At 28.6% G+C, this 25,358-nt stretch overlaps 6 protein-coding genes and 2 long non-coding RNA genes across 12 annotated transcripts in view; 4 read left to right on the forward strand and 4 right to left on the reverse strand.

Moving 5' to 3' along the window:
- Window positions 1-360: 360 nt before the first annotated feature.
- On the forward strand, window positions 361-2,354 carry LOC123260447 (zinc finger protein 830). The gene is made up of 4 exons (XM_044721551.1): window positions 361-701; window positions 797-1,265; window positions 1,344-1,513; window positions 2,201-2,354. The coding sequence occupies exons 1-4, from the start codon at window positions 598-600 to the stop codon at window positions 2,337-2,339; spliced, it is 882 nt and encodes a 293-aa protein (XP_044577486.1). The 5' UTR covers window positions 361-597; the 3' UTR covers window positions 2,340-2,354.
- A 333-nt stretch (window positions 2,355-2,687) lies between these two features.
- On the reverse strand, window positions 2,688-5,543 carry LOC123260500 (FAST kinase domain-containing protein 4). Its single transcript, XM_044721627.1, has 6 exons — window positions 5,434-5,543; window positions 5,128-5,352; window positions 4,242-5,063; window positions 3,438-3,582; window positions 3,103-3,351; window positions 2,688-3,032 (listed from the first exon to the last, which is right to left on the reverse strand). The coding sequence occupies exons 2-6, from the start codon at window positions 5,278-5,280 to the stop codon at window positions 2,755-2,757; spliced, it is 1,647 nt and encodes a 548-aa protein (XP_044577562.1). The 5' UTR covers window positions 5,281-5,352; window positions 5,434-5,543; the 3' UTR covers window positions 2,688-2,754.
- A 128-nt stretch (window positions 5,544-5,671) lies between these two features.
- LOC123260573 (GSK3-beta interaction protein) lies at window positions 5,672-6,245 on the reverse strand. Its single transcript, XM_044721741.1, has one exon. The coding sequence runs from the start codon at window positions 6,020-6,022 to the stop codon at window positions 5,672-5,674; it is 351 nt and encodes a 116-aa protein (XP_044577676.1). The 5' UTR covers window positions 6,023-6,245.
- A 689-nt stretch (window positions 6,246-6,934) lies between these two features.
- Window positions 6,935-9,387, forward strand: LOC123260523 (zinc finger protein-like 1). Its single transcript, XM_044721663.1, has 3 exons — window positions 6,935-7,224; window positions 7,311-7,616; window positions 8,567-9,387. Exons 1-3 carry the CDS (start codon window positions 7,123-7,125, stop codon window positions 9,134-9,136), a joined length of 978 nt encoding a protein of 325 aa, XP_044577598.1. The 5' UTR covers window positions 6,935-7,122; the 3' UTR covers window positions 9,137-9,387.
- Window positions 9,388-10,084: 697 nt separating this feature from the next.
- LOC123260518 (D-beta-hydroxybutyrate dehydrogenase, mitochondrial) lies at window positions 10,085-12,605 on the forward strand. The gene is made up of 5 exons (XM_044721649.1): window positions 10,085-10,346; window positions 10,456-10,740; window positions 11,769-12,074; window positions 12,150-12,387; window positions 12,462-12,605. The coding sequence occupies exons 1-5, from the start codon at window positions 10,211-10,213 to the stop codon at window positions 12,574-12,576; spliced, it is 1,080 nt and encodes a 359-aa protein (XP_044577584.1). The 5' UTR covers window positions 10,085-10,210; the 3' UTR covers window positions 12,577-12,605.
- On the reverse strand, window positions 12,495-13,748 carry LOC123260577. Of its 2 annotated transcripts, XR_006508478.1 has the most exons (4): window positions 13,592-13,748; window positions 12,957-13,273; window positions 12,705-12,859; window positions 12,495-12,584 (listed from the first exon to the last, which is right to left on the reverse strand). It is a non-coding gene; the product is annotated as an uncharacterized LOC123260577 (long non-coding RNA). The 2 variants fall into 2 exon arrangements; XR_006508477.1 differs by lacking the exon at window positions 12,705-12,859.
- A 43-nt stretch (window positions 13,749-13,791) lies between these two features.
- Window positions 13,792-15,963, reverse strand: LOC123260585. Its single transcript, XR_006508479.1, has 3 exons — window positions 15,925-15,963; window positions 15,277-15,390; window positions 13,792-15,216 (listed from the first exon to the last, which is right to left on the reverse strand). It is a non-coding gene; the product is annotated as an uncharacterized LOC123260585 (long non-coding RNA).
- Window positions 15,964-16,564: 601 nt separating this feature from the next.
- LOC123260458 (sodium/potassium-transporting ATPase subunit alpha) overlaps window positions 16,565-25,358 on the forward strand; it is a 36,726-nt gene continuing 27,932 nt past the window's right edge. For 2 of the 4 annotated variants that reach the window (XM_044721562.1, XM_044721591.1), the window contains exon 1: window positions 16,567-16,941. In XM_044721562.1, the coding sequence (XP_044577497.1) occupies window positions 16,912-16,941 (30 nt within the window). In that variant the 5' untranslated portion in view covers window positions 16,567-16,911. Of the gene's footprint in view, window positions 16,942-25,358 lie in introns of all 4 variants that reach the window. The other 2 variants (XM_044721577.1, XM_044721569.1) reach the window with 2 other exon arrangements.

The following is a 25,358-nucleotide window of genomic DNA, read 5'->3' on the forward strand; positions in this document are numbered from 1 at the left end:
TAGAACTAAAAAATATTTTTAAAAAATTGCACTTACAGTTTATCAAGTTTTATAGAAATGAAAATTTTTTTCTATTAATTTGTAATCATTATTTCAATAAAAAAAAATTCTAAAAATTTTTAGGTGTCGGCTAACTTAATTTTCATTCACAAAATAAAAAATACATAAATTCAATTCCAATTAAATAAAATTTTACACTTTAGTTAACTTTTATTTATTGAAAAAAAAAAACTGTCAAATAGCGCACCAACTCAAGAAACGTCAAAAGCGCCATCTCTTGTGAAATTAACATAACAATTTACAATTTTTTTTCTGAAACTATACACATGTGTATAGTCCATTCTTATAATTTAGATGAAAAATATGAAAATATATCATGTAAGCAAACTATTCGTAACGTGATTGGTCAAATATATCATAAGCATGAAAATATAGATAATTCCATACCAACATTCACACGACCGCTTGCGCGCGCAACGTATACTAGTTTCCATAATAAAAACAACTTTGGATATAGGTTAATATTTTTACGTCTGTAGTGGAGTTTAATTGTTAATTATTGTCAGTTAATTAAATATTATAAAAAAATCTATCAAAATGTCAAAAGCTAAAAAATTAACTCAACATGAGCTGCGAAAAGCTATGAGTGACCACAAGAAGAAAACAGGAGCAGTCAAAAAAATAGAATCTCCGTTAGCAAAATATCCTTTTAAGTCTAATAATTTAACTACATTATTATTTATTTAATTTTTCAGGTATTTCTTGTAAAATCTGTATTTTCTTAACATTTGTACAAGTATAACGATTTAGGTCAGCTGATGTGCGTGATATGTAAGTCAGTAGTCCGCAGTGAAACTGTATGGCCTGTCCATTTGAACTCTAAATCCCACAAGGACAACGTAGCCGCTGCTAAAAAATCGCTAGAAGTAAAGACAACTGTAAATAAAGCTCCTACCAGTTCATTCAAACGACCACCGTCACCTACTCGATCGGAAGTTCCGACCAAAAAAGTAAAAGGAATATTAAAAAATTCAGGGAATGCTAAAATTCCATCCGCGTTACCTGCAGACTTCTTCGATGCTCCAGCTGGCCGTGAAGTTGCTAGTCCAGCAGTGAAAAACTCTGAAAAAGCCGTAGTGAATATCAGTAATAATAAAACAGCTGAGTCAACGACTGTCGAGGCTGAACAGGTCCAAGAAGCGGAATCTACCAATTCAGCTGCTCTTCCTGAGGGATTTTTTGATGATCCAATTTTAGATGCTAAGGTATATCAAGTGTCTGATTTTTATCGCAAGAATTTATATTTTTATTTTATATTTACACTTTTTATTATTTCGTCACAGGTACGGAACGTAGAGTACAAAAACCCTGTTGAGGAAGAATGGGACAGGTATTTGAAGGAGATCAAAGAAGAGACAACTCAATCGGCTCAAATCATTGCCGAGGATCACGAGCTGGCTACCAGTGAAAGACAGATAAACGAAATCGATGAGCAGTTGGGTAATCTGTCTAGGTAAATTATAAAATATTTTTATTGAATTAAAGTAAAAGACCCAGTTATTGACACTTACAATTTTATTAATGATGTAATATGGAAAAAATTGGAGAAGGAAAAGAAAAAATAAGGAGAAGAAAGGGAATTTATTTTAAAAGTTGTCGGACAAATAAATAATATTCATCCGATTATCGTATTAATAAAAATAAAAATAATCGTCCGATAGTCGGATAAGTAAACTTTTCCTTTATTTATACAATTGTATGAATAATTATTATTTATTTGTCCGACAATTTTTTAAATAAATTCACTCATTAAATAATTACTAATCTAATAGTTTATAATTTTATGAATTATATTTTCTTTGTTGCTTTAATATAAATTGACTCTATTTTCATGAATATAAAAATTGTCGGACAAATAATTATTTATTATTCATACGACAATCGTATGACTAGCAACATTCTTAAAAAAAAAAAAAAAAAAAAAAAAAAAAAAAAAAAAAAAAAACTCTAATAAATTAATAAATATAATTTTTGAATTATAAATTTTAAGATAATTGATTTTTTGGTAACATTTTATTTTTTTAATTAGACTAAAATTGCAAGTGTCAAACAACTAGGCCAGTGTCAATAACTGGGTCTTTTACCTTAGTTATTATATTTTCGAGAAAGTCTGAATTATTATTTGTATTTTTTTTTACAGGGTAATGGCACTCGTAAAGTGTAAGGAAGAAATAATTGCTCCAAAAAATACTGTAGAGAAAGATGACGAAACTTCTAGCGATGATGACAGTGATTTTGACGAATTTTTAGATTGGAGGGTTAAAAAATCTTATAAATAAATATAAATTTAGTGTTAAAATTATTATTTATAATTTAATAAATTTTTCTTTTTTAAAAAAAAATTTTTTGCTACTGTGTAATTGACTTAAAAAAAAAACATTTAAAATTTCATGGTGATTTTAATAAAATAAATTTATTCTAGTTATAGAAAGTAAATAATTTTTTTTATTAACAAAATCATTTACTAAGCATTGCGTATTTTAAGTAATATATACATTAAAATTTTTTTTGATGAAAATAGTATTTATAATTCTGATTAGAAGGACAGAGAGTCTTACTCGTAAAAATCAAACTAGGAGTTTAGCTTTAATAAATTAGTGACACTCGGTTAAACATAAGATAAGAAATGAAATTAGTCGTTTTTTTATTAAATGTACACAATGATCAATAATTATACTGTCATACTATTATTTACTATTTTAAAAGTGCTTTAATACGATCATTAATATAAGTGATTCGTTTTAATAATACCTCGGACGTATGAAAATCAACATACGAAATATCGAGTATCTGGCATTTCTGCGCTTGAAGTAGCCGGTAATGTAATCGTACTGGTCCTACTAACATAGTCTCTCCTCTACAGTAATTTTGATACGAATTAGCCACAATAACTATCCTTGTTAAATCTTTTTTATTTCCTATTTGGTTAAAGGGAACAGGCGTTAAATTTTTATCCATAAAAAAGTCCAGATCTGAAATGAAAAAAATTAATTATTATAAAATCAATTAAAATGATTTTTTTAATTTCAATAAAATACATACCTATTAAAAAACCGGTTCCATCTGAGACATCTTCCCTAAAGTAATCTCTCGAAGGGAAAAGAGTTACCAACGTATCTTTAATCGATCTTACAAATATTTCTTTATCTTTAGTTTTCATAATCGGAGCATCGAATATTGGCGAATTGTCCGGCAATTTTGGACCATTGTAGTGTTTTATTAAATACTTAGCAACCGCATTTATATTTAATAATTTATGTTTTTTTACCAATGGAACTATATTATCACGCTCTATAACAAAAAAAAAAAAAAAAAAAAAAAATTAGATCAACAAATTTAATTAACTAAAGTTGTTTTAAAAAATTAAAAATATTAACCATAGAGCTTGCTCATGAATTTGTCATTTAGTACAGAAGAAATGTGTTCAGTTGATACTTGATTCAGAGTTGTAAGAGCCCACACAACATCTAACCACTCTGTCGATCTGATCATGTCAGTTTCTTTTAACGTAAACACCAACTCCTGCAAAATAATTTAAATCAATGTCTCAGTCTTTAATAATTTCAGCTAAAGGGGGTATTCTAGTCTAAAAGCATGAATTTCAGGTAATTTTTTTAAGTGCCGTAAGAAAAAGACAATCAATATTTTTACAATACATTTTTTTAGAAGTTACTTATTAACATTACAAGAATACAGAAAAAAATAAAAAAAGTTGAAAAAAAATTTTTTCACAAAATGGCGACTGCCTGAAAAAAAAAAATATTTTTTTTTCTACTTTTTTTTACTTTTTCGAATTTTTTAAAAATAGTACAAATATTTTCGATAGTAAAAATTGAAATTTGGGGATGACCGTAGTTCCTGTCATAGCGACATTACTCTAGATTAATAATCTTTTTTATTTTTTTATTTCAGATTGCTAAGAGGATTAAAATCGTTTACATAGTCACATGCCAATTTTTTGAGACCCTCCCCACTTCATCAAGTACTAATTTTTTGAATTTTCAACTTTTTTTATTTTTTTTCTGTATTCTTATAATGTTAATAAATAACTTATAAAAAAATGTATCGTAAAAATATTGATTGCCTTTTTTTTATGGTACTCCAAAAAATTACCTGAAATTCATGCTTCTAGACTAGAATATCCCCTTAAAAAAAAAAAAAAAAAAAAAAAAAATACATACATTAAAAAAAACGTCAGAATTATTGGGCTTATACCCAATCGTTGCTAGTGTCATCAAAAATGAACACACATCCTGAGTCCTAATAATTTCTTTATTTTCAACCACCCATTCGGATAGTGCATTCATTACTTCATCATTACGGTACTTCAACATCCCAAGAGACGTAATGATAGACCCAATAACTGGGCTTTTAGTGACTTTTTTAACCAACACAACTAACTCGTCACAAATTTTTGTCAATAAAGCTTCATTTGGATAGTTAAGCTTCGCCATACCATAAAGTATGTCTGCATTTTGTTTTATATCCAATTTATCAGTTTTTGTTAACAAATGTAAAGCAAGAGAATCCAGTAGTGGCTTCTCCCGTGTGCCTTTAAGCGTCAAACCAGTCCAGACATCAACAGCTTCTTTGACAGACAATTTAGAAATTTCTGAGCTGTAAGAATTACTCTCGTGAAACATATTATGGAAATGTGCACTTCGTCCAATCGGCTCTGAACTTAAATGTGTGTCCTTCTCCTGAGCAGCATTACTTTGTTTTTTAATAGCTATTTTCAATGCTGAGCACAATCGCTTATACCTTGAGTCACTTTCGAATTTTTTTCGAGTTATTTTTTTTTCGTCGACCCACTGATCCAGTCTAGAAACAATAAACTGCATTAGAATGCGATTTCCATGAGTCTCTCCTGACACTTTTAACAAATCTTCAACTGTCGCAGCACGTGTCAGCTCATCCTGAAGCTTTTTATTATCATTCTCAATGTTTAACAGCTGATCAAACGCCAGCTCAACCAGTGAAAACTTTGATTTTTCTTTTATAGGCTGTTGACAAAATTAATAACATAAAATTAATATATAATATTATTGTAACGTCGCATAAACTCACTTTTATTTCATTAGGAGCTGATTTATTCGCTGTCGACGTACTGTTAAATGCACTTGACAAAACTTGATGTTTTGACATACACCAAGATGACGTTGATTTCGGGACAAGAGACGATCCATTGCGCAAAAATCCAACCAACTTTAAAATTGTCATTTTGTATTATGATAATAATTAAAATATTATTTAATAATTATTTATATTTATATAATCATAAGACTATGTGACCTGTGGGCAATATTAATAAGTTTATTAAAAATTATAAAATTGTTTTAGCGATTTAAATAAAGAATACAATCAGTCACTTACAAGTTTATTATTTTATTACTTACAAACTACTATTTATTTATAAACACAATTAATAATATATTTTCGGCAATTTAACACATATTGAGGTTAGGTACAAATACTCATCTCATGAGGTTGTCTGAGAAAATTGAATGTTGGTAGAGAAAGTAAATTCAGCGACAAAGCGGGAAATTTAAATGTCACACACACACTTAGAAGACAATTTAATTAATTTCAAATAATTAAATAAATTAATTTACTAGTTACTTAGATTATTTAATTTGTTAATTAAATCATTCCCAAACGACTCTCTATATTTCGGGCTTATGGAGTCCAAAAGTCCGTAGGGGGTCTCGAATACTTGGGCCTCGGTTTGAGTATTGGTTATGGTGTCGTGATGATCACTAGCTACTACAAATCCAGCTGATGACACTTTAACACAATATTTATCACCCTCGAGGGTTGTGAGGTTCAGATAAATTTTACTGTTCGTACTCTGGAGTTTCTGCGAAATACTTATGTCCTGGACGTAATTCTTGACGTCGTTTATTATCGCTTGGGCTTCTATTTTCCACTGATTTTCGTCTAGTACTTTTTCCTCGTGTATCATTCTGCTGTAAGTAATTTTTTACACTTCAATAACAAACCCGTTCATTTAATTAACTTTTTTCAGGAAGTAATAAGCGCAGTAAATAAATTATTAATTATAATAATAATAACGGGAATATGCAACAGGAATGAAGGAATGACAGCAGAGATTGCGAGGTTGTTTTTAACACTGTTTTATCTGCAGCAAAAGTTTTCGTACTAAATTTCTCGCTTATCGATTTTAAACTAAAAATCACAAAAAATTTCAAAATTTAGTAATAAAATTTTCATTATTTCTATTTTTACATTTTTATGCTATAAAATTAACTTTTCCCCGCACTAAATTACCAAACTATATATTTTTTAATTACACTTAGCTCAGAAATAAAAAAAAATTTTTTTTATTAAAATAAAAAAATTGAAATTTTCAAAATATAAAAAAAAAAATTTTACTTTGAAAAAACACAGCTTGAAAAATTTTTTGTGTTTATTTTAAATTAACTTCAGCATGACATTAAAGTTAGCAGTCACTAGAGAATTTTTTAGTTTTTTTTAGCAAATAACAAATTTGTTTATAAAAATTACTTTAAAAAAAATGAAAATTAAGTTAGCCGACATCTAAAAATTTTTAGAATTTCTTTTATTGAAAAAGTTATTACAAAAAAATTTTGTAAAAAACTTGAAAAACTGTAAGTGCAATTTTTTAAAAAATATTAATTAGTTTAAATTTAATAATTAAAAAAAAATTAAAAACTTCGGCTAACTTTAGTATCATTTTAAAAATTTTCATTTTCTATTTTTTTAAATTTCTACATATAAATTTTTTTTTCTAATTTTATTTGCCATAATTTATTTAAAAAAAAATTCTAAAAATTATTAAATATCTGCAAAATTTATTTTTTCATGACATCAGCGACAAATTCAAACAACGGTGATTATGGAAACTATAAGGCAACGTGGCCTCAGCTGGTTCATCGAAAACATGGTGGAATGATAAATATTCATTTAGTGTCATCTGTCATTTGTAATATGTTTTCAACGACTTGATAATATATTTTTCTCAAACGTTTAATTGTTTATGATTATCATTATCTAATTATTCAGTGAAGTTAATAAATAAAAATGGGGTTGTGTAAATGTCCTAAAAGAAAAGTGACAAATCAATTTTGTTTTGAGCACAGAGTCAACGTTTGCGAGCACTGTATGGTGACAAATCATCCTAAGGTTTGTTAATTAAAAACAAATTTATTCCTCTATTATTTATAAAAAATTTCCATTCATTTATTTATTTACAAAACTTTTCATTTCAGTGCGTAGTACAGTCTTATCTCCAATGGCTACAAGACAGTGATTGTAATCCAATTTGTACTTTGTGTTCTAATGAACTGAAAAGCGGTGATTGCGTGAGATTAGTTTGTTATCATGTTTATCATTGGCCTTGCTTGGATCAACATGCCAGAAGTATGCCTTCAACGACAGCACCAGCTGGTTACGTATGTCCGACTTGTAATTATGCCATATTTCCAGCGCCTAATTTAGTTTCACCGGTTGCCGATGTACTGAAAGAAAAATTGGCTAGTGTCAATTGGGCCAGAGCTGGACTTGGTTTGCCTTTGGTAAATTTATTTATTCATCAATTATAAAATAATTATTCTGAGTGTAAAAGTAGCAGATATATTCAATAATTTTAAAAATTTATTCCTATGCAAATATTAAAATTTTATTACACTTAAGTTAGCCGACATTTTTTATTTTTTCATTAATTAAATTAGGACAAAAAAGTATTTTTTAATAATTGCACTTTTAATTTTTCAAATTTTTTTTTTATAATTTTTCCAATAAAAAAAAAAGAAGAATCAAAGACAATAAGAATTATAACATTATTAATTATCATGTTATGTTACGTGTAAATAATTTACTTTATTAATTTTTTATGTACTCATTATGTACTTGAATAAGATGGCCCTTAGGGAGCACTAGCTCTAGGATCAAAATTTAATAAATAAAATAAATAAATAAATAAAAAAAAAAGTTCTATAAATTTTTAGATTTCGACTAACTTAATTTTATTACACTAAAATTCGCCGACATTTTAAATTTTGATTTTTATTCATTAATTAAATTAGAACAAAAAAATATTTTTTAAAAATTGGATTTACAATTTTTCAAATTTTTTACAAATGAAATTTTTTTTTTGCAATAATTTTTTCAATAAAAAAAAAGTTGTATAAATTTTTAGATTTCGGCTAATATAATTTTCATAATTTTATTGCACTAAATTTAGCCGACATTTTTAATTTTTTGATTTTTTTTCATTAATTAAATTAGGACAAAAAAATATTTTTTAAAAATTGCACTAACAATTTTTCAAGTTTTTTACAGATGAAATTTTTTTTTGCAATAGTTTTTTCAAAAAAAAAAAGTTCTTTAAATTTTTAAATGTCAGTTTACTTAATTTTCATTAAAATTTTTTTTATTTATAAAAATAGTTTAATATCGGCTACATTTATACTCATAAATTACTAAATAAAATAAAGGAATATTGAATATATTTATTTATTTACAGCTAAGCAATGACCGAGAAACTCTAGTACCAGAATCAAAAGTGCCGTCAATTGAAACAACAGTCTATCAAAATCACGTATCTCCACCGATACCTTCAGTCGCAACAGCACGTACTAGCAGTAATGTTAATTCAATAAGCACGCATATGAACAACGTTCATAGTATAAATAGTAACAGTAATAATCATCAGCCGCAAGGACCACCTTACTCAGTAGTAAACATGGAGTCAACGAGCCAGCTAGATCGTAAAATATTTGAAGCACGTGATGATTCCAAAAACATGAGTTTCGATCACGATGAAAACAAGTACGAGCGTCGATCTCCGATCAAGCGATTGCTCCACATATGGAAGCTCTTGAAGCTTTCAAAATTATCGGAAACTCGTCGACGGGGATCCAAGCCCGAATCCGTGTATCGAAGATTTTTAATTTTAGCAGTAATTGGAATAGTCTGTTTTCTTTTTATTATCATGATATTCTCCTGGTTAGGTCGCATGGCTACCGATGGAGATCCGTCGTTTGACCTTAAGAATAATCCGAATCTTAATTTACACCAAGAGCCGGCAATGTAACACAAATTATACCTCACGACTGTGTCATTTAAAACATTCTGTTTATTTGTTATTTTTCAAACTAATTTTATACGATAAGCTATTATTAATTATTGATTTATAATATTCTATAATAATAATAATAATAATAATAATAATAATAATAATATATACATATTTGTAATTAATTACGACTATTAGAAATAAGTTGTATATGTTCCACTAAAAAGCCAGTCAAAGTAATTCTTTGTATAGTAAATATTCAAAAACAATTTTTAAATTTATTTATTCTACTTTAAGTTATCATTTGCTTATCAATGAGGTACACTTTAATGATATAATTAATTGTATTTTTAATTTATGGGATATTTATTAAGTGTGAAGGGATGAAATTAATAGAATGAAGCTTTAAATATGTAATAACTTCTCGACTGAAGGTAAAGAGTTAATATTTTTCTGGGAATGAAATCTAACGCTTGGTATAAAACCTGTTTGGCGTTTGCACTGGATGACTAAAAACGAATTAGTGTAATTGATGATACATGAAGACGCTTCAACTCAGCTGGACCGGCTCGTCTCGGATACCTGACCTACCTGTACCCGAAACGCATAATCCGTCTAAGAAAGTTATTGAAAAAAAATCTAACTTTAAATCGTAAAGTTTAAAACAATCTAGATCTGATATTGATGCTGATGCAAATCTGCAGAGTCTACTTTAAATGTATCAGATTGATTTATTTAGTTTTTGTTTCGAGAGTCGTTGAAATTCAAATAGAATTTACTATTCCTCTAGTTTATTTCTAACGTCAAACTGTGTAGTTAAAGTGAAGAAGCCAATGAAGGATAAGAAGTTGGTTTAAAAGTGGGGGACTTTTGATATCCTGTTTGTTGACGGGAGAAACGAGCCTGGAATTCGAATACCTACATTTCAAACTGACACTTCTGTTTAAAACATTTTAAGATTTTTTTCAAAACTTCTTGAATGAAAAAAAATTTTTTTTCACATACTTTGATAAACTTAGTTATTTTTATAAATCAGTCAATTTAATATAGTGTAAATTTATCTTAATTACCTTTTAGTTTATTAGTGAAAACATGGAACTTTTAAAAGCAATAAGTAACTCTTTGAGACAACGCTATTTTGATATCATATTTTTTATAATTACTCTTTCATGTCTCTATATATTTAAGTGTATTAATGTATATACGTTGTCTACACTTTTTATAATCAGTAAGTAATAAATATCCACATTTATACATTTTTTTATGATTTCCTGTAGATATTTTCAACTCTAAGAAAATTTTTTAATTTATAATTGAGTATTATTTATTATTTTCAGATACAATTTGGTTATTTTATTTTAAAAATAAACGCAAATCAATTGCTCCAGGAGATATGGTTGTCATCACAGGATGCGACTCCGGTCTGGGTTTTAGTTTTGCTTTTCATTGCCATAAAAATTTAAACGCTCATGTTATTGCCGGAGTCCATAACATCGATAGTCTTGGAGCCAACGAACTATCTAAGGCCGGTATCCACGTGCACTCTCTTGAATTAACTAGCAGTGAAAGCGTTCAAGCGTTCGTCCAATATATTCGTAATGACCTAAAAAATAAAAATCTTGGTAAGGTTCAAACCTATCAAACTTAATAATGATCACTTGCCTATTTTTTTTTCTTCAAATTCTACCACGTTAAATAGTTTACTCATTTATTCAACACAATTAATACACTAAATAATTAATGATAATTTTTTTTCTTCTTTTTTTATGATACTACACTGAGAAAAAATAAAAATTAAGAATTTCTTGACTTAAAAATTCTTTTAAATTAACAATTTAATACATTAATTTTTTGAAAGAAGAATATTAAAATTTTTTTTTATTATTTTAAAAAAATAGCTTCACTTAAATTAAATAAAAATTATTTTTATTAATTCGACTAATTATTTAGATAATAAAAAATTTTTTAGACAAAAAAGTACACTCAGAAATTTTCAAGAATATATATTTTTAAATTAAGGACATTAATTTTTGATAAAAGAATTTTTTTTTCTCGGTGTAAAATTGAAATTGCACAAAATTTTAGATTTTTTTTTTTTTTTAAATAAATAAATTATGCTAAAAAAAGTTATGATAATTATTTACAAGTGGGGTCAACTCCATTTTGGGCCATAACTAGATGAAAAATTAACATTTTCAAATTTTTTTTTGATTATGCTCTCTTTAACGGCGCATCTGTGATAAAAAATATAGTGAAAGAAAAAAAATAAAGATTTTGATAGCTTTTTTGCCTTCAAAGGTTGGAAAAAATTTTGGCTCTAATGTTTTTGGATAAAATTTCTATTTTATCTTTTTTTGATATATTTTTTTTTTTAAAAGTACATAAAAAAACGAACAATTTAAAAAAAAAGTTGAATATCACAATTTTCTAAAAAAGTTATAAATTTTTTTGAAAATGTGTTCAAATTGTGATTGTCAACATTTTTTTTTATTTTAAATTGTTCATTTTTTTATGTATTTTTCAAAAAAAAAATATATCAAAATTTTCAAAAAAAAATTTCGTTCAAAAAAATGAAAATTAAAATGGTTCACCCCACTTGTAAATATTTACCAAAGTTACAATAATAATTATTATTATTTGTTAAATTCAGCTCTAAGATGTTTTATAAACAATGCCGGAATTATGATATTTGGAGAATTTGAATGGCAAACAGAAGAACAATTGCGTCATCAAGTAGAAGTTAATTTGCTAGGAACAATGAGAGTCACTAAAGAAATATTGCCACTTTTAAGAGAATACTCAAGTAGGCTTATCAATGTAACGAGCCACTGCGCTTACGAATCATTGCCGGGTGTTGCAGTGTACAGCTCCACCAAGAGTGCTTTAGCTTCTTGGACTAATGCGCTGCGTGTGGAATTAAAAAAATTCGGAATCAAAGTTGTCAGTTTCATACCTGGTAAATAAAATGATAAAATAATTGATAAAAAAATTTTTATAAATTAAATAATAATCCCAATAATTGTTTTTTAAGGTTCATTTGTCCTCCAAAGTAATATATTATGCCAACAGCAGAAGTATTTTAAGATGATGGAAGCAGCAATGACATCAGAAGCCAAATCATTGTATTCCGATTATTTTACGAGATATGCTAATTATTTGTGTGGCTTACCATGTAATGCTAACGCTGTCCCTCAAATTTTGGAGAATTCTAATCTGTATGAGTTGCTTGAAGGTGCTATGCTAGACCAATACCCCCAGGCAATTTACAAGTATAAATTTTTTATCTTTCGTTTCTTCAATATCAACTTATAAGTTATAATTCAACTTTTTGTTTTTTATCTAGATGCGAACCATGGCGATACATGATTTACAACTTTTTTTTCAAATATACATCTACGGAGATACGAGATTGGTTGATCGAAAAATTTGTACAAATGCCCTCTTGGAAAAATGAGTAGTTAATTTACTGAAAAATTAAAAAATAATTTTAAGAATTTTTGTACCTATAATTTACTTCCATAGTTCAATTTTAATCAATAATTTTTTTTTTGTAATAAAGTCTTGAGAGAAAAAAAAATTTAAGTACTTTAAACATTGCATTGCGATCTCCGAGTTAAAAAATTAGTGAGTTTATTGAAAGGGTAAATCGATGATTATGGGCGTAACGTAGATGTCTCTACTATGTCTTCTTTTGCGAATTTATACTTTTAAATCAATATTATTTTTGTACATATATATTATCTAATAATCATAATAGAATATTAGTAGAAAAATTATTTTATTTAAAAAAAAACTTGTAGGCTTATTTACTTTCATCGATAAAAATTGATCAACAAACCTTAAGATTATCTTCAGCTTTATAAGAACGTCCAGGTGTTTAAGAAAGATAATTACTTATTTATCTTAGGCATGTAAATGACAATTACATTTTCTTACAGTAGGTTTTTAATAGCTATATCTTGATTTTAAGCTGTTTGAAGAAAATTTCTACCTTATGTGGGCAGCTATTGACCTTCGGGCAATATTATCGAATAAGACTAATGTATTCTTCAATTACCAAAGTTTTATCCTTTCATAATACCTTTCAAATGACCAGGTGTACAATTTTTGGTAGTATATAAAGGACTTCATCAGTTCCAAATTTTAGTTCGCTTTCTGAAACAGTCAAGCACATTTAGTTACAATGTTTGCCAAAGGTATTGCTACTATAATTTTTCTATAAATTTTTGCTAATTAAAATTATTTAATTTAATTTTTTTCTTTTTTTTCAAGCATTAATAATCGCATCACTAGCATTTGTTCATCGAGAACTGTGATCATTTTCCGTGTCCAATTTACATCGGATACAACGTTAACGCTCAGTGGGACTTTCTAGCGAGTAAGTAAATAAAATTTTTATATTAATTTTTAAAACTAAAAGCTATTATAAATATTTTTTATAATTAATTGCAACTATAAAGCTTGTATACTTACATTATAAATTTTTTTTCAGCCAACGAAATCACAACATTAACACCAGTGGCTAGATATCATTTGATGAGCTTCTTGTTTAAATATTTAGGTTTAAACATCAATGGATGTGACAATCTTGTTAAAAAACCCCAATGTCCTCTTAAACCAAACGACGTAGGAACTTTTAAACTGAGTTTTCCCGTGCCAAACGTGCACATAAATTCTATATCTATATGGATTGAATTTTCGTTGATAGGTCAAAATGAAAAGGTCCACAGTTGTTTCCAAGTGAACTTCTTAGTTAAAAAAGGAGATTAATATTTAAATAATTTTTATATCCATTTAATTAATAATAAATAAATGTAAATGAATTTTTTTTTTCCCAAATAAACTCTATTGGTGTTGCATAAAATGATCATTTAGATTTTTTATCATCTATACAATCCAGTGAAATCCTACTTTGAATTTAAAGTACAATACAACAAGAAACTTTAAGCTAGTGCCAAATTTTTTTGGCTATATTTTAATTCTATCATCGCATTCAAGTACTGGTCTCTAGTGCTTGAGTATTCCAACGAGTTGAAGGGTAGTAGATTTATGGTCTGGCAATAAAAATATCTCTTAAGAAATATACCAAGTCCTTAGGGAGTGTCTTGAGCGTTCAATTGGCCCCTTACATTTATCAACCCATTGACATATTCAAGATTCAACCATGGAAAAAATTTTTCTACATTCCAAGACTCAATAATCTGAAAGCTAACAAAAAAACCAGAAATTAAATTGGCAGGAATATCTGGTAATTATCGAGGAACTCCAAGGAACGAATAGTAGTTCTCTTGTACGTGGATTATAATGTTATTTGTGTGAATAGTGTAAGGGGTAAGCCAGAGTAAGAGCAAGAGCAAGAGGAAAACTAGAGAACGGGATGCCAGCAAATCCTGGAGGGGTTCGGGCGTATGCCTGACCCACATCTCTGAATCGATCGGGACGCCTAGTTTTCTCTCTTTTCCTCATTTCATATCTCTCTTTCTCGCTTTGTCTTACTCTATTTTATATACTAACACAAGTAAAGTCTATGTAAAATAACATGTACAGAAAATCTAGAGGGACCAAGAATTAACCGCTGACTCAGACAAATTTATGTTCATGTACACGAATAAATAAACTTTTCGTCGTAACAATCATTGTGAAGATTTAAATAATATTTTTTCCAAGGTAAGTAACTGTTAAATTTAATAGAAAAATTCGTATGTTCCTTTTTTTGTGATAGAACATTTTATTAAAATATTTTTCGTTACTTTATTCCTCTAACGAATTCATGAAGCACCTAATGAGAAAAGTTTTCAATTTTCCTATTAACTACTCCAACTTCTACATACATTAAATTCATGCATGTATTTGTACCTGAAAAATTACGATTAAACTAATTATTAAATGTATATATTTTAGAGTTGATAATAAAATAATTTCAATTTATTTCACAATGATAAATGTGATATTTCATATTTCATTTGAATTACTCGCATAATAATGTTTGTACGAGTACACTGTGGATTATTTAGCGGAATTAATGCCAGGACAATTGATACGAACGATGCCTGGTAATGAATTTATCCTCTGCTTGATGGCACGTATTTAATATAAACCTGAGAATAAAAAAAAAAATATTAAAACAATATAGATGTTAAGTAATATGCAGTACGTACTTTCGAGATGGCTCGATGAGCCGTTGGCCTTTGTTTAATCACGACTCTGGAATTCCACGATGAACCGCACCCGTGTGTATATTAACAGGCATATACGTACGACATCCACAATACCTTCAACAAATATATGTATGTACAATACTTGTACGTTACTTGCACAGTCATCATTTTAATTGACTATCTTGCGAGGAATTACACTCTTCGTGTCAACGTTTCAAGAGTTTTACTAATTAATATATTTTTTATTATGTATTGAATAATATTTTTTTTATATAATTTTAATTTTTTTAAATATTATTATCTTTTTGTATTGATTTTATAATTTAGTATCAACCGGGTGATTCATTTTTAACAAACATTTGTCATCTTCATTGAGAAATATGGATAAAAAGTGATAATAAATTTTAGATTGTGTTGCGATTCATGAATTATCAATTAAAATCAAACTTTTTATTTATTGCATACTTAAATAAAAGTAAATATTTATGATAATGAAAACAACAGACAGATAATTTTTATTTAGTGAAAAGTATAACACTGTAAATTTCAGAAATTCAAATTTTTTTTTTTTTTAAATAAATTAATTAAATATTCAGAGTAAATATTTGAAAAAAATTTATAAAAAAAAAGTGAATTTTTTCTACTTACAATTTTTACGTGTGATAATAAAGTTAGCCGACGTTTTTAATTTTTTGATTTTTTTTTATTAAAAAAATTAGAACAAAAAAATATTTTTTACAAATTTCACTTCCAGTTTTTCAAGTTTTTTACAAATGAAATTTTTTTTTGATTTTTTCAATAAAAAAAAATTCTAAAAATTTTTAGATGTCGGTTAATTTAATTTTTATTTTTTACGGTGCATTAATTATTTCTTCAAAAATAAATAAGCTTTCCAAAAGATCAAAAATATTTTTTTGGGTCTCGTTTGATTTAATTTACCTGTAAAAAAAAAAAGTAGTTAAATTTCATAAATTACTTTTACAGTTTGATAAGATTCGATGCAGTCGTAAAATAAAATTTAGAAATAGTAAGAAGAAAAGGAAAAAAAAAATAAAAAAGATAATAATGAAATGAAAGGTGGAACAGCTGTGAATAAATAAAAGAGAGGGAATAATTTTCCATAAAGAAGGAGCCGCTATATAGAAGAAAGCGTGTGGCGAGCGAGACAAAGGTACCTATGATAACTCCTGCGTGAAAGTTCGTTAGTTTTAAAAGTGTGTAAGTGCGTCAGCCAATAGTTAGTTTTAATATAAATTGTACAGTGTGTGGAAGCTTGTTATAAATGACGTCATACTCTCATTCGTGTGTAAGAGAACGTAGCGTGCGTATCGCGTGTAACGTCTTTGTGTCTTAAATTTTGTGTGTTATTTTTATTCGTAGTTTTTTATTTCTGCATGAACCATCTGACTATGAACTTCAAAATCCACCTAGTTCATAAAATCTAGTTTATTTTTACGGTAATGTTTGCGTGAGATAATTGTATCAGTGAAGTTACTGTGACTGTGTAAATAAACTCGAGCCTAAAAAACGTAAATAATACATACATATATATTTTTTTTTGGCAAGTCCTTGACGTGTGATACATACGGGCGTACACACAGGTAATCACGGCCGGCGGCCATTATTGTTGTCAACATGGCGGGCAAAGGAGGTCTCGCTAGTGAGGTGAGTTTATGGTTACTCAAATTCAAATTATTTATTCATTTAATTATAATTATTTGTTCTATTTATAATGACCAAGGGCTGGATACAGATTCAACAATTAACAGTATTATGTATGTAGGGACGAAATAATAAATGTATGAAGAATAATGGAACGAAGATTAAAGATTATTGTATGTTTACAGCGCTGGAATTTTCTCATCCTGTTTGATTTGATAACTCGGTACTATGGTGTATGGTACTTTATTTATTTATCAGTAAATATGAGGAAGCTGTGAAACCTGCCGGGGTATAAATAGTTAAGATTTAAAAATATATAAAAGACTAATGATGTTAAGCAATTGTTAGAATTTGTTTTTGGATGACAATCCATAACCACGCCCTGAACTAAACTTCTCAGTATTATGGTCAATAAATTTGTTGGTTTATTCCTATATTTATTGCAGTATCATTATATAATTTTGACGTCAGTGAAGAAGTGAGCATAATACACAGATAAATAAATATAGGTCAAATGAAAAACAAAGATAATAGAGGAAGAAGTAGTTTGACTTGTTTGATCGATCCAACGATACACTTGCCAGTTTATTTACATTTGAAGATCGATTTCTCATATTCTTACTCATACTCTGATAGTCTAATCTATGATACGTTTAAAAGTTGTTCTTCAAGGCCTCTAAGATGTAAACCTATCATTTCTATGGTTAAAATATCACATTTTATTCAAGAAATAAAAAAAAAACTCACTATGTGTACATACATAATTTGGAGTACAGATGTTAGTTTTAAATTCTTTGGCTTTCACATCTATAAAGTAAAGTGTTTTTCTATTTAATGATTAAGCTATTAAGATAAGAAAAATAAAAAAACACCGTAGTCAAAATTAATATTTATTTCTTAAAGGAAATGTCAGAGTGACAGGCCACGTGGAATGATTAGCACATGGAAATCTCAGCAAAATTTTAATTTCCTATCAGTGATAACTGATAAGCTGCTCTGAGAGTTCTCAACGCCCGAAATTATTTATATCCAATCGATATTAATTGGGATTAAAAGTTCCGCTGTAATTAAATTGGATTGACTCATATTTTTAGTCATCTAATTATTTTACATGATTATATTTTTTTCGTTGAGTCACATCTTGTTGAGGAAGTAGCTGACGAGCTTGTTATATATTATCTTATGAAATTAATAACAATAATAATGAAGAAAACGAGAAAGGGCCTGATGGCTCTAATGGTACGGGCCTGATAACAGAATGAGCTGTGCAGCTCACACGTAAGATGGCAGCTCTGATGGCAAATACAAAATCAGTTGTCAAAGTTGGGAAAACATTTGTATCAGTATTAGTAAAGAGTGTATATGCTCTATCACAATAGTGTGATATTAAAATTATCAAGTTGTACTTGCACTCATGCTATGTAATCTGTACTGTCAGATGTACTTCTATTCTCTCAGTACGTCTCACCTTCGACGTTAATTTGAACGATACAGTTCGCGCTTATTATCACTAAATTAGCCATTATGTCGTTATTTTAACGAGTCAATGTGTGTCAGGGGGCCGACGTTACTACTTTGTCTGCATATATCACAAAAATTTTATTCGTACATCATATTTATACCCATATATTTATATTAAAATCTTTATCTGACAATTTTCAATTTTAAACTACATTATTTAACTTATTTATTTATTTTTTTTTTTTTTTTGATTAATTTTTTACACTTGGTCCAAAAGCGTATTACACTGAAAAAAATTAACTTGATTCAAGAGAAAAATTCTTGAACCAAAAATATAATTTTGAAGAGGGTAATTGTCTTGAATCAAGTAAAATTTCCTTAAATTAAGAATTTTTTTACTCAAATCAAGAATATTAAGTTCTTCAAAATTATATACTTGATTCAAGAACATTTTTTTTTTGTGCAAGTACAGAGAATATATGAGATAAAATGTACTTGGTTTTTTCGTAAATTTTATTGGGAGACTGGTGTATTTAATGGTAAACTTCCTTGAGAAATAAACGAAACAAATGGAGATGGACGAATGAAGAATCATCCCACGCGTACAAGGGGAAATGAAGAACAAGACGTTGTTGGGAAAGAAACTGCCCTAGAACTAATCGTTAAAAATCTCACCAATTTGTATTGAGATCTTACGTGGGTGTAGGATGTGATAAACTTTTATTTTTTTTAGTTTTGTTTATTTAGCTTCTGTTATTTATCTGGGCAATTTATTTTAGTCAATAATTGGACGTAACACTAGAATAAAATTAATCTGTAAATAATTATTAGATAGCATTACTGATTAATCAGTGAAGGGATTTTTACTTTTGCGGTGAGATTGAGTAGCAGGAAGCCATACAATCTCTCTTCATTTCATGGAGAAACCACAATCGATTGAAATGATACCATTAAAGCTAGCACAAGCATGCCCAAGAGACTGGTCTCTCATATTTCAGTCTTCTCTGTGTACATGTACTCTATCCCATCTCAGTACCACAGTACATCTCAGCTGGTAGTTGCTAGTGAGAAAAAGGTATCCCTTTTTTTTTTTTTTTGTCTATAGACTTGCAATAATAAAAGTCAAGTTAAACATGTCAATATCACGAGATAAGAATTATAAATATCTCTATATAATACGATAAAACTTTTTATTAAGCAAAAGTTTGTTATACGCTTCTATACACATACAAGCAAGGTCATCATTTGATAAACTTATTTTATGTTATAGACCTGAGCAGGCATTTTTTATCAAGATTATAAAAATGCAAATTACGGGTATGTCCATTCGTGCAAACTGATACTGTTAAAACGTATCCTATTTACCAAATCCGGGTTAAGAAACCATCTGGCGCCAAAATAAATCGATTCGACACGATAAACCTACTCTTGAAATGCTATATAAGTTTATAAAGGTTGATGAAAATATTAGACAGTCTGGAATAAATGTTTGCTCGGTTTTTCTTTTTTATCCCGACCAAACAACTCATGTTTTTGCTGAAACTTCAGTATGAAATATTTCACTATAATATTTATTACATTGGAGTTTAATATCTTATTTGTAGAAACAATAGAATAAGTATAATAACAATAACAGAGACATTGTAAATATTTATTATATTTTTTTTGTTTTTATTTTATTTACTCGAGGTTATAATGAGATACTTTGATAATTTTCAACAGAGTTGACAAATAAAGGCTCTGAGACGTGATTAAACCACTTATTTCATAAAATCCGGTTAAAATAAACAAAACGAATTTAATATTTTAAATTATTCTTACGCAGAGTTAAACTTGAATTTATCTTTATTAGTATTACACAACTAACCGATATAAATAAATTTGTCACAAAATAATTTATCACTTAGCCCGGAATTTAATAAAATTGTTGTGTAATTTGAAAAAAATTCAATAGTATTCATTGGGAAGATAATTTGCAAGATAAAAACCGAAGAATGAAGTTCGTCTACTGGAAATGACGGGTTGATTAGTTGTAAAGGATGCAGCAGGACAATCAATTCCAGAAATGGATAGTAGTGAGTCTGCCGGGTGTACAGATAAGAGGAAAGGGTTGAGAATCTTCAGTAATCGAAAGGGCATAAAAAGTGGGAGGAAAAGCTTCCTCCGGTAGGGTATACTATAGGGGAACCAAGTCGCGGCGTCTGGAGAAGGGATAAAGCCCCGCAGTGCGGCGCGATCGATAGAACCCCTTCTTTTCTCTCTCTCTCTCTACCGCGAATCTTTTTGCGATTGCCACGCTGCTACGGACAAATTGTCAAACTTTAGCGATTCAACTAATTTTATTTTTCATTTTGCTCTATTTAACAATTTATATACATATATTTTACATATTTAACTGGACAACTTTTATCTGGAAATATTTTTCATCAACTTCGATAAATTTTAAAATTAACTGCCTGGTATTAATTTAATTTGCAGCGTACTCGTCAAGTGTTAACTATTTTATTGGAGTATTAATTCAAATTTAACTGAAGAAAAAAAATCCATGCATAAATTTTCGTTGACAAAGATGATAATATAAATTACAATATTTTTATTTTCCATCCACTAAAAAATAATGAAGGGGTTGTAATGCAATAAAATGAGAATAGAAGTGATAGGATTTTATGGATGGAGATTGGACCACCAGTGGAGAGTTACGTCGAGAGGCTATTCGATAAACGAACTAAAGTGGGGAAAGGCAGAGATAAAAAAAAATAAAAAACTAAAAAACAGGAGAAGAGAAAGAAAATTTACTGGTCGATTAAAATACTGCAATTTTGTGTGATTGATTTCATTTCATTTTTCTATTACACGTTTTTTTTTTGTCACTCGGACAAAAAATCTTAATTAAAACGACAATTGTACGGAAGAGGAAGAGATTGAAATTTTTATTGTGAATTTACGCGAGTACAAATCGGTTCGATTATTCAACACAAATTAAAGCTAATAATAATAATGATAATACTTTTCTGACAGCGAGTAATTCGGACTCATTTGCACCTGGGTTGTGTAAGATAAAAAAAGATAAAAAGTATACTCGCGTGACTGGCGAAGTCTTCGCGTGACCTTGCACTTCTGCTATTAACTTCCCTGCAAAAAACTCGAGATATCAGTATGGTTTACTGTTTAAAATTTATTTAACCGGAGCTGCTTGAATTTTTCCTTCGCTGAGCTTAATTGAATCTCGGATAAATCTTTTTTGCATGTAACCGAGTTAACATCAATAAGCAGAATGTGACCCAATCTGGTGTGCAAGCGCCGGTTTTCATTGAATTTAGTATCGTATAACATATATATATAAAATGTACAACACACTATCAACTTTACAACTGGATAACTCGCCTTTACTTCTATTCACTGGTATAAGTTTATTGCTACGTACAAATTTTTTATGTGCTTGCATACTCCAGATGAATAGGTTTCATACATCGCTTTTGTACTCAACACGGAAACGCGATGTCATTTTTCACTATTTATATTTATATATTTTATTATAAATACTGTGGATTATATTAAAAATATTATTCTCGTCTACTGGGAAAAAAATATAATAATACCTAGAGAATGAGAAAAATAGGAAAGGGTAGAGCCAGAAAAGCTCTATTGTGACATACATGAGTCACAATTGTGATTCTTGTTCTCACAGTTTAAGCTTTTTTGTCATCTCAGATCACACTTAGACTCTGAATTCAAGAGGAAAGAAGTTACATTTCCGTATGAGTCATGCCCAAAGTACTTCTCTTCTCAGTTGTTATAGTTATATTACTATACGGCATTGTCGAGATCACGTCGTGACGGATAGGAGTTGCGGAGAGCCGTGTGCTTACATAGATTGACCGTAATGTGCTTCTTCCTCCGACGCACATACAGTCACGGTCACCACGCGTTCGCATTCTCGAAACACATTCAGTATAAACTCATCGTTGTTGTATGTAAATTAGTCTAAGTCGTCTAGTAATTTTTCTATAGACATTATTCAGTTTGCATTTATTCTTCTTCCAATACACAATTAATATTTAATATTAAAAAAAAAAAATAATAAAAATGATAACAATTACTTATATTAATAATAATAATAATAATTTTTAAGATGTTTTTAATATATCTATATATATATATTTGACTCGAAGATCGGTGTTATTAATTGATAAAGATAGATATTATTATAAAGATAGTTATTATTATTATTCTAAGCCGAATACTCCCGATCCAAATTCTTGAAGAATAACTAATTTTTTATTATTACTTCTTCACCATAATATTTTATCGGTATGAGGTCTCATACCATCAGAGAAAATTTAGGTGAAATTCACAATTAAAATTCGTTTTCGACAATTATTGTTTGAGAAAGATGTAATTTTTACTCAGTGTAACTTTTCTCAGTCACTGAAAAAATAATTCAGACAGCATAATAATAATAATAATAATAATAATAATTTTTTACAGAAATTTCACGATTTTTTTTTAATCTGTTTAATTTATTATTTTAACCATAAGGATAAAAAAAATAAAATAAATTATAAGATGGAAAATTTCTATTATGTTGATAATAAAAGGGAAAAATTGGGCTTTTGTGGACCCAGTTAAATCCAGAGAAAAAAGATATAACTACAGCGAGACATGTTAGGATCGGTCTTTACGACAAGTGGAAATGGACCAGCACAATCCGGCCAAGTCCAGACATTTCTTATTACAAACCGGTACTATGCTTGCTAAGAATCATCGATTTTTCACTAGACTACCATACGCTCCAGCACTTTTAGCGTGTAGTGTAGATAAATAAATAAGAATAAAAAAATTAATGTGAGCAAGAAAGGAAAAAGTAAATTCAGTGTCCTGTTCTCAAAACGCACCGCTATCTCTATCTGTGTCTATACTATAATCATAATGATAACAATGATAAATATAATATCTTTAAAGCCCAAAGTAAAAGATGTATAAAAGACAACAGAAACTAGTACACCGAGACTGCGGGTCGCCCGTGTTTTTCCGGATCAATCTGGTACTTAAGTCATGAATGAACGCACGAAACCGAATGAAACTAGTGAGATGAGGGTGTGTGAATTATACTCGAATGTCTATGTGAGGTCTTAGCAATATATCTTTCAGAATATACACATGTATGGACGTGTACTCTTATCATTGTTATTTCATTCATGGTCGAGCGACGTTTACCCACTGCTTTTCATTTCATAATTATTATTGTTTTTTACTTTTAATTTCACGTATATCTCATAATTAAGCACAAAGTATTTATTATATCGCACTGCTCTAATATCAATGCATTTACCCAACCAGAGCTTTATTTCATTTAACGTTTTATTTAGGTTAAGCGTCAATACGTAATTAGAAAAATTAAAGTGGGGAATTTTTAAATCTCCGCCAAACTACGTCATTCGCTGATTCTATATACCTATAAATATACATATACATGTATGACTATTATTTTCAACTCTATGGACGCTGATCAAAATAGATTTTTATCCAGCCGTACATCAAATATATTTTGGCTTGCATCAATTTTACGAGCATCAGTCTGGGCAATCATTATTATCCTGTATCTTTTGGCAATCTTACAATTTTTTTTTTTTTTTTTTTTTTATATTCATTATTTATTATAACTTATATTTTATAATTATCATTGACATCCTTTATCGGATTAATATTTAGTTAAATCCAGTTTCTTATTTCAACATTCTTACAATCATTATTCATTGTATATTATCTATAATACTTTTACCCGTAAAGAAATAAATTTGAAAAGTTTTAAATTGATAAACGAAATAAAATAACGCTCATTTCTAATTTAATTCAAAAATTTTAATTTAATAAATTAAAAGGATACTTCAAGAATTATAAAATTTTCCAATAATTTTGTTCCAATTATTTTCAAACATAAAAATTGACGAGATATTTAAAAAAAAAATAATTTTTAAATAAAAAAATTCTTCTAAATACAAGAAAAAAAAATTTTTTTTTTGTTATCACAAAATTTGGTGAATTCTACACCAACAATAAATATGAAAGATAACGACGTCCTACATCTCACTTATAATCAACCGCGTACGTACGATAAATCTTCTAAACAGCGATAAATATAACAACTACTATTGTAGATATATTTATCATGTAAAGATTAACTTTTAACAGATATTAAATACAGTAAAAAATAAATATTAATAAAAATGAATATTAATAGATCCGGAGATAAAATAAATGACGAGTGGAAGAAATGTCTGAAGAATATACATAATATCTGGTGGAAGATTAGAGTAGAAGTAAAAATGACATTGAAAATCAAGACCTTCCAACTGCACTTTATTTAATAGTCATAAACGTCAAGTAGATTCGCGTGGACGAATCTCTATGCAGGCTGGCATTTTATAGATATATATAAATATATATGCACATTGACGTAGATATAGGTATGTGCAGCGGGTATATTTGCGATGCACGTGCATATACGTGTAGGTCGGCGGTGAGGGACAAACATCAGAGAACACAGGAGAAGTATATTGTTCACTGTGCGATGCACAGAGACAGATAGTCGAGAACACTGTTGGAGGGCTTGTAAAACGATGTGCCGTACTTCGTACATAGTAATAGATAACGCGTTATTATATACACACTGATTTTTGTTACTATATACGTATGTCTATCAATATCTCTGTCTATATATAATAATAAGTATATATTATGATGAGCGCAAGTATGTGAGCAGTGCAAAAGAGCTTGTAGCTTGTATATTGCATATTGGGCGAGTTCGAACGATGCGCGCGATGGAGATTGGCGCAAGGCCGTCATACCGGCACCATTGCGTAATACTTGAACCAGCGTACATCGTACTATCAAATTATTCCTGCTACACTTATGACTCCAATGTCCAATGCTTTGCTTATTATTGTACTTGGGCTTAA

Source organism: Cotesia glomerata, linkage group LG1 (assembly GCF_020080835.1).
Source record: "Cotesia glomerata isolate CgM1 linkage group LG1, MPM_Cglom_v2.3, whole genome shotgun sequence".
In the NCBI taxonomy this organism is placed as follows: domain Eukaryota; kingdom Metazoa; phylum Arthropoda; class Insecta; order Hymenoptera; family Braconidae; genus Cotesia; species Cotesia glomerata.

Coding starts and splice junctions, on each gene's coding strand:
- LOC123260447 (XM_044721551.1), top strand. CDS start 598: ATGTCAAAAGCTAAAAAATTAACTCAACATGAGCTGCGAAAAGCTATG. Junction 1,266..1,343: donor ATCCAATTTTAGATGCTAAG/GTATATCAAGTG, acceptor ATTTCGTCACAG/GTACGGAACGTAGAGTACAA. Junction 1,514..2,200: donor CAGTTGGGTAATCTGTCTAG/GTAAATTATAAA, acceptor TTTTTTTTACAG/GGTAATGGCACTCGTAAAGT.
- LOC123260500 (XM_044721627.1), bottom strand. CDS start 5,280: ATGACAATTTTAAAGTTGGTTGGATTTTTGCGCAATGGATCGTCTCTT. Junction 3,583..4,241: donor ATTCTGACGTTTTTTTTAAT/GTATGTATTTTT, acceptor ATTATTTTGCAG/GAGTTGGTGTTTACGTTAAA. Junction 3,352..3,437: donor ATTCATGAGCAAGCTCTATG/GTTAATATTTTT, acceptor TTTTTGTTATAG/AGCGTGATAATATAGTTCCA.
- LOC123260573 (XM_044721741.1), bottom strand. CDS start 6,022: ATGATACACGAGGAAAAAGTACTAGACGAAAATCAGTGGAAAATAGAA.
- LOC123260523 (XM_044721663.1), top strand. CDS start 7,123: ATGGGGTTGTGTAAATGTCCTAAAAGAAAAGTGACAAATCAATTTTGT. Junction 7,225..7,310: donor TGGTGACAAATCATCCTAAG/GTTTGTTAATTA, acceptor TTTTCATTTCAG/TGCGTAGTACAGTCTTATCT. Junction 7,617..8,566: donor CTGGACTTGGTTTGCCTTTG/GTAAATTTATTT, acceptor ATTTATTTACAG/CTAAGCAATGACCGAGAAAC.
- LOC123260518 (XM_044721649.1), top strand. CDS start 10,211: ATGGAACTTTTAAAAGCAATAAGTAACTCTTTGAGACAACGCTATTTT. Junction 10,347..10,455: donor GTCTACACTTTTTATAATCA/GTAAGTAATAAA, acceptor TATTATTTTCAG/ATACAATTTGGTTATTTTAT. Junction 10,741..11,768: donor CCTAAAAAATAAAAATCTTG/GTAAGGTTCAAA, acceptor TGTTAAATTCAG/CTCTAAGATGTTTTATAAAC.